General features: G+C 53.7%; 1 protein-coding gene across 1 annotated transcript in view; it reads right to left on the bottom strand.

The window, feature by feature from the left end:
• IFT140 (intraflagellar transport 140) overlaps nucleotides 1–13,605 on the bottom strand; it is a 105,936-nt gene that overhangs the window by 50,456 nt on the left and 41,875 nt on the right. The window contains exons 15-19 of the mRNA XM_025369803.1: nucleotides 12,070–12,187; nucleotides 9,891–10,021; nucleotides 7,703–7,868; nucleotides 5,727–5,858; nucleotides 1,589–1,788 (exon numbers count right to left, since the gene is read on the bottom strand). Of these exons, the coding sequence (XP_025225588.1) occupies nucleotides 1,589–1,788; nucleotides 5,727–5,858; nucleotides 7,703–7,868; nucleotides 9,891–10,021; nucleotides 12,070–12,187 (747 nt within the window). The remainder of the gene's footprint in view (nucleotides 1–1,588; nucleotides 1,789–5,726; nucleotides 5,859–7,702; nucleotides 7,869–9,890; nucleotides 10,022–12,069; nucleotides 12,188–13,605) is intronic.

Here is a 13,605-nt window from a genome sequence, read left to right as displayed (position 1 = left end):
ACCAGAACCCAAGGCTGCCTGGCCACACTGCAACCACAGTCCTGGTGCCTGGCCTGGTGCCTCCTCTGCCTGGGTGCGGCACTGCTTGGCCCCATGGCCACCTGAAGGCAGAGCTCCCTGCTGGCATTGGCTGGAAGGAGAAACTGCTGCGATGTGTACAGTCGGGGCCGGGCCGCCAGGCCACCCGCTGCTAATATAAATGTTTAGTTTGGCTGCTTCTGGCCTTCCAGCGAGCTGAGGGGATCAGTTTGGATTTTGAGGCCCATACTGCTCCAGGAATTGGTCTTCAACTGATAAAGACTGGAAAGCATTTACGGACTGACCGTCCGTGACACACTCAGCGCACAGCGTGGAAATCCGAGCTTCACGTCCACGGTACACACTAGCATGGATAGTTGGCTTTTATCTTCCCTGCTCAACTTTTTTTCTGACAAGGAATTTTTGTTTCCAATCATATGCTGAAATTAATTGGTTTTTTGTTCTGTTTTGTTTTCTTCTGGACGGAGTCTCACTCTGTCACCCGGGCTGGAGTACAGTGGCCTGATCTTGGCTCACGGCAACCTCCACCTCCTGGGTTCAAGCAATTCTCCTGCCTCAGCCTTCTGAGTAGCTGGGACTTCAGGAACGCATCACAACTGCCCGGCTAATTTTGTATTTTTAGTAGAGATGGGGTTTCTCCATGTTGGTCAGGCTGGTCTCGAACTCCCGACCTCAGGTGATCTGCCTGCCTCAGCCTCCCAAAGTGCGGGGATTACAGGCGTGAGCCACTGCGCCTGGCCACATGGAAGGTTTAAACTGGCCACAAGGTCAATTATGGTCTGCAACTACCTTTATATTAAGTCAAAGCAATCAAGGAGGGCCGGGCAGTGCTGCTCAGCCTGTCTGGTGCATGTGCAAACTGGAAAGAGCTCATCTGCATGGCTAGTGTGGAAGGTCTGGCATGGGGAATGAAGGATTGGCCATGCTGCTTTAGGACAGTGGGCCGGGGTCCTGCACCCTCTCGGACACCTGTGTGACAGGCATCATCACGGCACATCGACGGAGAGCTTGCTCCAGGCAACCTAAAGCCACACCCTTCTTTTACCTGTTTAGTTTCCTTCTTTGATTTTCTACCCTTTGGACATTAAGATCTGTGAAACGCTCTCGTGAAGAGGAAAGGATTTTTAGATTATCTGCAGAATGAAGAAGAAGGTGCTTGCAGACAGCTCTTGATTGACAACCTCTTTTAGAGCAATTGTAATTGTGTTTCCACCTGGCTGTTTTTAGCGTTTACTTGTCCAAACTTCTGTTTAGGAGCAATTATTCCCAGAGGGATGGGTATTACGGATGTTTAGGAATGGCAGAACTTTCCACTAGGAAGCAACTAAATAGCCCGAGAGGCTCCCAGCGCCACAGAGGCTGAGAGCTTCCCACGTGGCAACCGCAAGCTGGACAGCATTTCATCGAGTGGGAAGACGATGAAATACACCACGACGCACTCACGAGAAGTTAACTATTTCAACAGGCGAACCAAGAAGGAAGACGTGGGGAAAGGAAAGAGCCGTGAGCACGCGCCATCTCCCGATATCCCGGTGGGCGGGATCCTCACCTTTTGATGAGCTTGATGGATTTGAAGGCTTCGTCCATGTCTCCGATGGTGATGAAGAAGCTGAAGTGGAGCATGGCGTCCCGGGTGGCCTTGTCGCAGTCCTCCAGCCCCACGAAGTCTCGCAGGGGTCTCCTGGACACCATCTGAGGGATGTGGTGGCACCCAGGCTCCATCTCCTCTTCTCTGTCTGCTTCTTCTGGCTAAATGACAAAGGACCCAGGTGTTTGTTAACTCATATGTAGAGCTGAAGCCCTCGCCCAGATCTCGTCCTCTAGATTTAGCTCCGCTATGGGGGAGAAATCTCTCCGCAGACAGACACAGATATTTAGCAACAGGTCAAGTCCCTGCCAGATGCACTGAAAACCTTTAGGGTCACCGGCAATGGTCAGAGCTTTTGGCTCTGGCTTCAGATAATGGGTAAGCAAAGGCTGCCCGTGCATGAATTTGTTTTTTAAACTCTCTTAAAATTAAGTAACAGAAGCATGATTTCAGGTAGACTTTTCCAAAACAATAACCTGGACTGGCTGTGTACCCTCTATGGGTGTTTTTCAAGAGAGCTCTCAGCCTGGGCAGTGAGGCCCTGCATGGCACAGAGGGGGATGTGGCTGTGGGCCCAGTGTCCTGGGCAGTGAGGCCCTGCATGGCCCAGGGAGGGACGCGGCTCTGGGCCCAGTGTGGGAGCACACTGCTATGGCTTGCTGGAGCCCCATCCTCGCCTGAGCATGTTCTCATACCCAGTTCCTGGAAATCAGCGCTCCCGAGGGACCACTGACCCTCCACAAGCCCCTCCAACTGCTTGCCTCGTCTTTAATCATGGGTCCCTTCCTCCGTGAGGCAGGGGCTCCGCACGCTCTCTCTGGGCTCTAGCCCTGCCCCTCATCTGGGTCCCGTTTCTCTGAGAGCACACGCACTCCCCTGCGTGAAACGGATCACCTCATACCCTTCTTGGGTCAGGCTTCCCTGGTCTTGCATCTGCTGCTATTGTGTGACTTCCTGAAGGGTGACTCCAGCCACCTGCCTCCCCAGCTCTGCTCCCATCAGCTCACTGCTCCCACAGAAGCTGACCTGCGGTCCCGGTGAGTAGGCCTCACAGGCGAGGTGGCACTTGGCCTGGGTCTCAAAGAAATCTGGGGGATTTGTCAGACCCAGTTGTGATGGGGAGCCCCTTCTTGGCACAGTGCAGAGCATAAGTAAAGGCCCTGAGGCCCCAGAGAGAGGCGCTGGAGTGGAGGGCCTGAGGATGGAGTGACTGGGGCCCATCTGCAGGGTGCTGAGTGCCGAAGGGTTTGGACTGCTTCTGCATTGAGTGGAAACTGTCCGAAAACGTACACGCGCAAAAACAACAGGGAATTCCTGCCTGCTGTGGTTTAACAAACTGCAAGGAAGCGCCCTCACCTCTGATAACAACGTCAGCTTGGTGTGGACCGAATGGGTACCTGGTTCACTGTGTGAATGTGAATTCTCATCATTCACTATGTCCTGCTCACAGCTCTGTGAGGGAGGGACTGTCAATCCCAAGTCACAGCTGACCAGTCACACCGTGCAGGGGCAGGGTCCTAAGGGCTGCTGGACCCAGATCCACCCTCATACCTTGGAGAAACTAGGCTGAGCCATTTGAAAATGTGAACAACAGCAGTGTTAACAGACAAAAGACCTCATGGCTAGTCCTCACTGGAAAGTGAGACTCGAAAGGCTGAGTTACGGAAACTCCCTCTATTACAAATGTTGGTAAACTAAGTTCTTCCTGTGTCCCACACAGCAGAGGAAAGAGCTGTGTCCCACGTCCCAGCCATGACCACAGCTGGCGGGCTCCTGATGAGCTTTGCTAGGTGAGGGGTGTCCGGCTCAAATAAAGACAGCTGACGCTGAGTGTCTCAGGCTTACGACAGACCTCGGTAAAGTGAACATGCAAGCTAAGCAGAAGGCATCAGTGCACAGACAATTGTACGGAAAACAAGGGAAGAAAAGGACCTCAGGAAAACAACCTGGGGGAGCAAGCGACACATGACCTGGGTGTCTGTACTTACGACTGCGTCATACACGCCTGCTCTCTGGAACAACAACTACGAGGAGCGGACGCATGCGGGAAAGTGAGAAACGGAGAGAAAAGAACAGACGCGTGAGTGCGCGCAAGACAGAAATGCCACCATGCAAAATTAACGGGGAAAAACTCAACAGAAATAATGTAAAACATTGTTAACGCTTTGAGTTCTGAAATCAAAGAGAAATTAAAGCACGTAAGAAACGTAAAGCCAGCATGGAATTCGGAGGAATGCCAAGCTGGTGACACTTGTCTATTAAAATACAGGAATTAAGGAAACACGCATTGACAGAGCAGGGAGCCCTCGATTTGGCAGATCACACGATGCTTTCCCAGTCTTCATGCAGCTAGACTGCCTCCACCGCAGGGAGCAGTGTGACGCACAAACCAGCACCATGCCAGTCTCCGCTGGCTGTGCAGCCTCGCTCTACGTGGTGACCGGGAACACAGCCGCCAACTGCAACCAGGTTCGCATTTGTGTGAATGCTGTTAATCCATCACTGCACACAAGGTTCCAGCAGAGCCCAAGGACCAGAGGCCAGCACACACCTGCTCATGTCACTGTCACAAGTTAGGAAGTGCCCCACCCCACCACCACCATGTCCTTTATGCCAGGTCCTATGAAGGTGAACACCAGCTCGGGGGTGTGCATGGAGCTGGTGCGCCTGTGGTCCACCGTGGTGGCTGCTGGTGCAGTAGCATCTGTGTTGGCTTCCGTGGCCATGCAGGGCTGCCTGTCCTTCCCCTTCCCGGAATGTCCCTCTGGGGTCTATGCTCCCTCTGTCCCAGTTTAAATGCTCCCTCGACCCACCTTGGGTTATAAAAGTAACACAGGCTTACTGAAGAAAATTAGAAAAGTACAGAGTTCATTCTTAACGTTGATAAGCCACTGTATGTGAAAATCCAAAAGCAATCCAGGTCAGAGTCTACACAGTTTAGTCCTTCCTCTGATGTGACAGTAAACAGGAAGTGGTAGGGAAGAAAATGTACATGTTTGCTGAAGGAGTGTATCTAACAGGAGAGAAGCTTCCACGTTTCATGGAAATAAAAGCAGCAGCAGAAGCTGGTGGCATGCTAGGTCCTGAAAGGTGGGAGCTGGTGGCCCCCAGCCTCCCACCTGCAGAATCCCTCAGGGGGCTCACAGGCTGGTGCCAGCTGGGACATGAGTCTGAGCCTTAGGTCAGCCAGGCTCCACTCTGAAAAATCCCCACACGTGACTCGGGATGCTCCCAGAGGCTGAGAACAACAGGTCAGTGAAGCGAGGGGAGCAGCTCCCTGAGAGTCAGGCTCAGGCGCTCCAGTCACTGGGCCCCAGAATGCTCCTGGGGCACACACAGGCTGCTCTTCTGCAGAGAAGCTGCAAATCCTTTGATCAGCGTGCCCTTTCAGAAGCAGAGAACGTTTCAGGTCCAAAAGGGACCTTGGAGACATGGGGACCAAGTTGCAGAGAAGTAAGTAACTTGTTCAAAAGAACCTATTGGGGTGTGTGTACTGATGACGATCCCATTCTCGCAATAATTTAAAAACATGTCCATGCATGAGTCACACACGGATGGGCGTCCAGAAGCCAGAACCCTACTGAAAGGAGCCACCAGCCTGCCCACAGTGGCCACCTCCAGGCTGGGATTATGGAGATTTGTACTGTTTGAGTCTTTACTTCATTCTTTGTAGTTCCTAAGATCCCTACAGTCAATGTAGAAATGCGTGATTTTAAGAAAGCAGCTAGAATTTTAGAAAGACAGAAAAGCTAAAAGGTGTTGAGCATTCAGGGAAAAGTCAAGGGGGAAGGGTGCAGAGTCCTGAGTCCTGAGTCCTGAGTCCTGAGCGAGAGCTCCTTCACCTGGAGATACCACTCATCAGCGTGACTTCTCTCTATCCTGAGAGCAAAACCACTTTCAATTTTCCCAACAGACCACAGTGTTTGCTGGAATTGCAGGTGACACGTTAGACTGGATGGCTGACCTTGTCTACGGAAAGGGAAGCCTGGAAGAGCCGCGAGGGCTAAGTCACATTTCAGCTCCCTGGGACGCTTGCAAGAGCCCAGCCAGGCAAGGGGAGAGATCAGAAGATACCTGCGCAGATGTTGTGGCTTCGTACCTTCCTTGTGAAGTAGTAATAAGGCACTTCCATCCCCAGGAGACTGTGGGAGGCGGCAGGCCGGGGGAAGCTCTCATGAAGCAGGAAGCCATGCTCTTCGGAAATGAAGAAGGACAGGATCAAAACATCTGCCTAGTAGAGAAAGAAAAGTTCTGTTCTGTTGTGTTTTTTTAACTTACATAAATTTCTGGGGTACAAGTGCCATTTTGCTACATATGCTGCGTCACGGTGGAGTCGGGTTCTCTGCTCGGATGATACTATCTTTTATCTGTTCCACCTGGGAAAAACCAACATGTCTACTAGAAGGACGCACCTCGTCCAGTTTGCGACCACTGGACTCTCCCGAGTGACTGTTTTTCTTGCAGCAAAGGCTCATCATTCCCACCCTGAATTGGTGACTGCAACTCAAAAGAGCTTTCATGGTTTAAAAGTTCTCCCCCTTTGGCTGCTTTACTCTGATTTAAACATCAACAGTGATAGGCCGGGTGTGGTGGCTCGCACCTGTAATCCCAGCACTTTGGGAGGCTGAGGTGGGTGGATCACTTGAGGTCAGGAGTTTGAGACCATCCCAGTCAACATGGTGAAATCCTGTCTCTACTAAAAACACAACAATCAGCTGGGCATGGTGGCAGGCGCTTGTAGTCCCAGCTACTCGGGAGGCTGAGGCAGGAGGATAGCTTGAACTTGGGAGGCAGAGGTTGTGTGAGTCGAGATTGCGCCACTGCACTCCAGCCTGGGTGACAGAGTGAGACTCCATCTCAAAATAAATAAATAAATAAATAAAAAATCAACAGTGGCACCACCAACGAAGAGCCTGCTTTCGAGGAACAGGGAACATGCAACACAGAAACCACATGCTCTGTGGGCTGCTGCACAGAAGCAGAACAAGCAACATCAGGACATGTGCCCGTACCTGCAGCTGCTTTGGACAGGAAACCAGAAGAGGTGAAGGGAAGGCAAAGCCCTTCCTTGCTACCTGGTGTGAGTTTAGCCAAGGGCGCATCATCACAGAGCAGACAAAGAGTCCTAGGATCAAACTGCCAGGAGACCGCCCTGCCACACCTTCATCTTCCCCAGGTGCCAGCCCACCCATTCTCCTGACTGCCCAGGTCACCCCACAGCCTCTGTCTTGAAGTGGCGCCTCTGGCAATGTCTTTCTCTCCCCACTCTGGTGGTAGAGATGCCACCTGGACATGTCCTCCCACTCAGTGCCTCAGAACCAAGGATGGATTTGCTTCTGAACTCAGGGTAGCAACACTGACTGCAGATAACTCTTTTTTTTTTCTCCTTTTGAGACGGAGTCTCGCTCTGTCACCCAGGTGGAGTGCAGTGGTGCGATCCCGGCTCACTCTGCCTGGGAGGTGGAGGTTGCAGTGAGCTGAGATCCCATCACTGCACTCCAATCTGGGCAACAGAGAGAGACTCAAAAAACAAACAAAACAAACAAACAAACAAAGATTTCTTTCCTAGAGAATCACATGTAGCAGTCAAGACAACAAGAGAACCAAAAAAATGCCATTCAGGTCAGAGTCAGACAGTAAGTGTGGAGCTGGCCCACAGGCATAAACCTCAAAGAGGAGACACCACACACCGTGGCTTCTCTGCATAGCTCAAAACAGACCTAGCAATGGCAACTCCACAGAGGGTGGTGTTGGGGTTACAGTGATGCTGCCGTCAGTGGGAGCCATGAGGCAAATGCTCTACTCCACATGAACGAATTTTCAGGACCCCTTTCCCAGACCCCATGCTAGGAAGACGTTTTAAATTAATTCTTAGTATTCTTTTTTAGAGACGAGGGTCTCAATATGTTGCCCAGGCTGGTCTCGAACTCCTGGGCTCAAGCGATCCCTCCTGCCTTGGCCTCCCACAGCGCTGGGATCACAGGCGTGAGCCACCATGCCCGACCCATGAAGGTTTTCAGTCTGGCAAACGGCCACTGAGCGTGTCTCAACTCCAATACAACAGGCAGGGCGTACCGCAGGGCCAGCGCGCCCATCACGGGGCTGCCCATCTGTAGACTGAGGCTGGGAGCCCAGCGTCTCCTGCACGGCTTCACACACGAACAGCCGGGGCTCGCTCTGGTCCCAGAAGTGGTTCACGGGGACGTAATTTTTCAGTCCCTCATCTGCAAAGAGGTGGCTCCTAAAAGACAAAGAAAGACCTGTCTGAACCCCGAGGAGGGCACTCCTGCTACCAGTCTCCCTCCCACACACATTCCCAAGGCCTCCAGGTGCTGTCCCAGACCATGGAGTCCACACGCTCAGCTCTGGGAGGACCTTTGGGGCCTCACTGCCATGCGCCCTACTGGAACGTGTTCTTAGATTTTAACAGCTGGGCTAAGGGTCCAAGCAAAGCCCGGTTTGAAAGGACCACAGAAAGATGATGCTTTGATTCTGGAGGCCTTATGGGGGGCCCAGAAGAATCCCCAAAGCAAAAGGGACCCTTTTCCTTTTCCAAGACCAGCAGGCCAACCTCGAGGTGGGATGGCATCCCTGGTGGGCGGGGTCGAGGCTTTGGCTCCATGGTCATGCCGGGTTCCCGGTCCCCACCGGTCCCTGTGCTGTGCTGCCCCTTGTACCCAGGTCCCTCCCATCTCTAAAGTTCCATGTTGGATGCGTCCAGAACTCAACAAAATGCTGTGGGGAAACACAATGACGTGCCGGCAGAGGACACACAAGGTCTCGAGAGAGCAGGTGCCCAAGGAGAGGAGGCCTATGAGCCTCATTCGCCGCCCCCAGGGTGTGACGAGCCCAGGCTGCGGAGTGGGACCCTGCCAGGCAGCACGACCCACGGTGGCTACAGAAGGACAGGACCCGGTGCTGCAGAACATGCTGCAGAACACAGGAAGCTGCTGCACCCAACAATGGAGGTACCCTCACAGCCACATCTGGCACCAGTGCAGAGCAGAGCAGAAAGCAGGGCAGAGGAGTGAGTGCCATGATCCAGATGAGGCAGCTCTGAGGCCCGCAGAGCCCGGGGACATAAGCTGGTTCCCGTGAGGCGAGACCAGGCTGGCACAGGACAGGAACAGACAGAAGGAAGGGGGCAAGATTTGAATGCCCTCAGAAGCTCCCACAGCTCCCACGGGAAGCCATGCATAGCAGGCGCAGAGTCGAGAGGGAAAAGCATGAATGAAAAGACATTTTGGTATGAGAAAAGCTGCGGACCTGGGTAACGGGCAGTGGGGACTAGAGGAAAGGTTCAAGGAGCAGCCCAAGAACAGTGACAGCAGGGGGAGAGCTGGCACTTGGCCGAGTCAGGCGTCATCGTCTGAGGCGGGAGAATGGGGCCTGCACTCGGTGAGCTGTGAAGATGCAGAGTTCCACAGGCGGTCACCAGCAGAGGGATGAAATGAGGCCACCAGGTGAAAGAAGGTTCTAGAACTGTATCTGAGGCAGAAGGTGTGTGGGAGAGAGAGGCAGGGGGAATCCAGGGGGGCTGGACAGAAGGGGTGTGTCTGAGGGTGGTCAAGTAATGGAGGAGGGGAAAAAAAAGAGAGAAAACCAGCTCCGAGCTCAGCCGTGTAACTGCTCTGCTCCTCTGTGAGCGTATGCAGGCCCCAGGGCGCCCGTCCTGCTTTCCTGCCCTGCGGGCCTGGCTCACACAGGTCGGCGGGCTCAGCTCCGCAGCCCACTTTTCTTTCGCGCCTTACTTTGTGCAGAATCAACCATGAACTAACTGTAAGTGAACTATCATCAGCACTCAAAGTTCTCCAAACGCGCACTCAGTCACAGAAGGAACTCCAGATATAGTGAACACAGACAATTATTCTCCCTAGAAGTACGTTCTTTAAACAGGCAAATGCCCCCAACATCAGAGGTGCGGATGCCCCCCAACATCAGAGACGTAGATGGGTCTGAGGCCACCCCATTCTCTCCCTGCAGTGACTCATGGGCCACTTCTACAGACGCCCGGCCAGAGCCCTTCCAGAAGTTGCAGTTTCCACTCAGCTAACTCCAGAACCTTCCACCTGGAGGACAGAGACTAAGGACTCAAATCTACCCACTGCCCGAGTGTGCTTCTGTTTTCCTCTTTCTTTTTCCCACTGGTGCCTGCTGGGGCCTTGTGAAGTCTGGCGCGTACCTTAACGACAACCCGCCCAGAAGCTGAGAAGTAACTGAACATCATTTTTTCCAACAAAATCCTCCTAAACCACAATCTTACTTATCAGTCTCTTGCTCGTTAAAGGACAGTGTCTCTCTCCGATCAATTTGTCCAGTCTTGAAGTCAAAGATGGTCACTGTGTCCATTTCAACATCGTAGAAGCAGATTTTGGAATCGGGGCTGTTGTCAGCCTAGAAGAGAAAACCAGAAAGCTCACGGCGCCTGCCCGGACTGGCAGGCTTGCGGACTATGCCAGGGACTGACGCAGCACATGTCAAGAGAAACACACCCAGTGCCACCAAGTCCACAGGCCGCTCAGCTTCCAAGCACTAGCATGCTTTCAGCATTCGCAATTTGCTGGTTTTGGTGTTTTTTGAGACAGGGTCTCGCTCTGTTGCCCAGGTTGGAGTGCAGTGGTGAGATCATGGTTCACTGCAGCCTCGAATTCCTGGGCTCAAGAGATCCTTCCCCTCAGCCTTCCAAGTAGCTGGGACTACAGGCATGTGCCACTGTGCCCAGCTAATTTTAAAATATTTTTGTAGGGATGAGGTCTTGCTATGTTGCCCAGACTGGTCTCGAACTCCTGGGCTCAAGTGATCCTCCCACCTCAGCCTCCCTAGCAGCTGGGATTGCAGGTGCGGTGCGCGATAACCGTTCCCGGCTGAAACTCCTTGATTACAGCTGAACTTTTCCACTGTTTCCTTTTGCCATGGTCGAGTAGGCCCCTTGCTTCAGCCCCTGCCTCATCCCAGCCCCGTGCTCTCCCCTATGGCACCTCCGGGACCCTGTGCTTGCCCTCTCTTTCAGGTCTTCCCATCAGTGTTAACCCCCTCAGAACGCACCCTCGACCTTTTTGAGGTTCCTGGCTGCCTCCTTCTCCCAGTGGCCCCACCTCCCTGGCGGCACCTGCTCACCTGGCTTCCCAGGCCCCATCTGGGTTCTCAGGGCCACAGTGGCCACCGTTTTTCCTCCTTGGGGACATCCTCTCGCCTGTCCCTGTGCTCCACCTGCAGCCCTGGCCCTCCCTTCTGACCAGGTGTGGGACTGCCCACTAGCTGCCTCCCAGGCACCTGCCCTTCTGCTCATCCACCTTCGCTGCAAACGTTTCCTTTCCTACCTGGCTGCAAGGGTTAGAAACACCTCTGCAGTCCTGTCCTGCCCTACCCCTTGGCCAGTCCATCGCCAAGCCCCACTGTGGCTGCTCGAGCCCTCCAGTGGCTGCCACAGGGACCAGATAGGCATCTCCACCCACCAACCCCTTGATCCATCTTCTAGAAACAACCCTCTAGAAATATGATATTGATGTTATCCTCATCCTTCTGCCCTGAGGTCAAAGTCAGCTCCCACCTCCATCAGCCTCGGCCCTGCCCTTCACCACGAGTGCAGACCCTCGATGAGGACAGGCTTTGCCAACGCAGGCCTCTGCCGTCTGCCCTCTGCTGTCCCCACCTGTCCTCACCTGCTCACTCTTGCTTCAACCTTGGCTGGGCCATCACCCCCTCAGCAGGCCTGGCCCGAGCTCCATAGCAGCGCAATGCTGTGCAGTTCCACACCCTCTAAGCACACATGCCTCCTGCCCTGCTCATCCACAGGTGGTGGGTGGGGTCCTTGTGCATACCTGAGCACCTCTGTGTCCATGGTGCCTAGCAAAGCGTCTGGCCCACAGCAGGAGACCAGTTACGGCCCTTGAACGAGCGAATGAACAAGGGAACTGGCACCAGCAGAAGGGAAGGAACCAAGGAAGGAACCAACTGGCTCCAAACAGCTTGCCATGCCCTGCCACCCCTGCCAGACCCTTCCACGTGGCTGCCACCAGCCCCCTCACACACCAACATCACCATGCCTCTCTGAGCAGTACACCTGAGAACTCTCTAACAGTCCTGTCCTTCCTCTCATGACAAAGAGAACTGAGTGGGATGAAGGCAGGGATGAAGAGGAAGCAAGCAACTCTCCGATGAGGAAATGACTGTTCCGACGAAGGAAGACTTGGAGAAAGGCAGCGGACAGAAGGTGGCAGGTGGGGGAGGGACAGAGGCTGGGTGAGGACCATGCTGGGGAGGTCCCCGGAGAAGGTGGGAGGGAGAGACCCGGGGAGAGGAGGGAAGGAGGGTGGGGCTGAACAGAACATGGGACAGGAAGATCCACACAGGAGGAGAGAGGCACGAGCAGGCAGGAGGCCCAGCCTGGGAGGATAGCGGTGAGGAGGCGGAGTGGGCGAGTGGACGAGGGGCAGCCTCACCTTGCTCGGGAGGATACTGATGGTGCTCCCGCTGCTGCTGCACCGCAGAGAAGCGATGCCCCCCGCCCCGGGGACCAGCTCCGCCAGGCTCCTGCAGCTGCAGTGTGCTTTGGCCTCTCTGCAGGGAGGAAGAGGGACCTCAGTGCCAGCCAGAGGCCCAGTTTCCCATTCTCCACCCGCCCTGAAACCTCTGTTCACGGGCTGACTGCCGCACAGCTCCTCGGCTGCTTCTCACCCTGGGTGGTACGTGTGCACCATGAGGTGGAGCAAACGCAAAACACAGGGTGAGTTCTTCCACCTCAGGTGCTCTTACGAACAAATATGAATATGAGTGCTTCATCCCCTTCCTCTTGTTCAAGTAGCTTATTAAAAATGCTGTTCTAGGCTGGGCGTGGTGGCTCATGCCTATAACCTCAGCACTTTGGGAGGCTGAGGGAGGCGGATTACTTGAGGATTGAACCCAGGAGGCGGAGGTTGCAGTGAACCGAGATCATGCCACTGTACTTCAGCCCGGGCGACAGAGTGAGACTCCATCTCAAAAACAAAAAACAAAAAAAACAAAACAAAACAACGCTGCTGTAAGCTGTTCTATACCTGGAGTTTGTGCCTTATGCTCTGTTTTGGCGATTTTTCATAGCACATGGGGACTGCTTCATTACCCTCTGTGACAGCTGCACAGTTTCCCATCATAGGGACACACTGAGCTAGTTAACTCGTCCCCTGCCAGTGACATTTAGTTGTTTCTAGTTTGTTGCTGACATAATCAATACAAAGTATATAGTGGTAGTTCATTGTTATTTTAAAAAATTTTATTTACATGTCCTCTTCCCTAATGTCTCCTTCCTGTCCCAGGATCCCATCCCAGATTCCATGTGACACTCAGTGGCCGTGGCCACATAGGTGTCTCTCAGTTGTAAGTTTCTCAGATTCCCTTGTGTCTGAGGAGTGCTGGTCAGGGTCACTGCAGGCCACCCTCCACTGGGATCTGCCTGGTGCTCCTCTCACTAGAATGCGGCTCTGGGTGTTTGGGAGGATGACACAGAGGTGAGGTGCCCTTTGCATCAGGTCATGTCAGGGGTAGATGCTGTCTACCACTGTTGATGTTGACCTGGTCACCTGGCAGGGGAGTCTGTCATTTTCTCCACTGTGGAGTCCTTCCCATCCTGTCCCGTGTCCTCTCCACTGTGGAGACAGCCCGTTCCTATACTGTGCTCTCTGCATGGGACTCACGAAGCACCGGCCACCCTTGAGGAGTGGGGAGTCCTGGCTTGTCCCACTCATGAGGGTGGAGGGGCCACAGAAATCATGTGGAATTCTTTTCTATGGGAGATCTGTCTCTTCTCCCCTGTTTATTGACTTACTCATATCATTCGGACTCACACATATTTATTTTTTTACTTTGGGATATAATTCAATGCTTTTTTTCTTCCTTCCTTCCTTCTTCCCTCCCTCCTTCCTTCCTTCCTCCCTCCTCCCCTCCCCTCCCCTTCCCTCCCCCGTCCCTTCCTCTTTCCTCCCCTCCCCTTCCCTCCCCCC

The sequence above is a fragment of the Theropithecus gelada genome, chromosome 20 (genome assembly GCF_003255815.1).
Source record: "Theropithecus gelada isolate Dixy chromosome 20, Tgel_1.0, whole genome shotgun sequence".
Classification (NCBI taxonomy): domain Eukaryota; kingdom Metazoa; phylum Chordata; class Mammalia; order Primates; family Cercopithecidae; genus Theropithecus; species Theropithecus gelada.
This window is presented reverse-complemented; position numbering and strand designations above follow the sequence as displayed.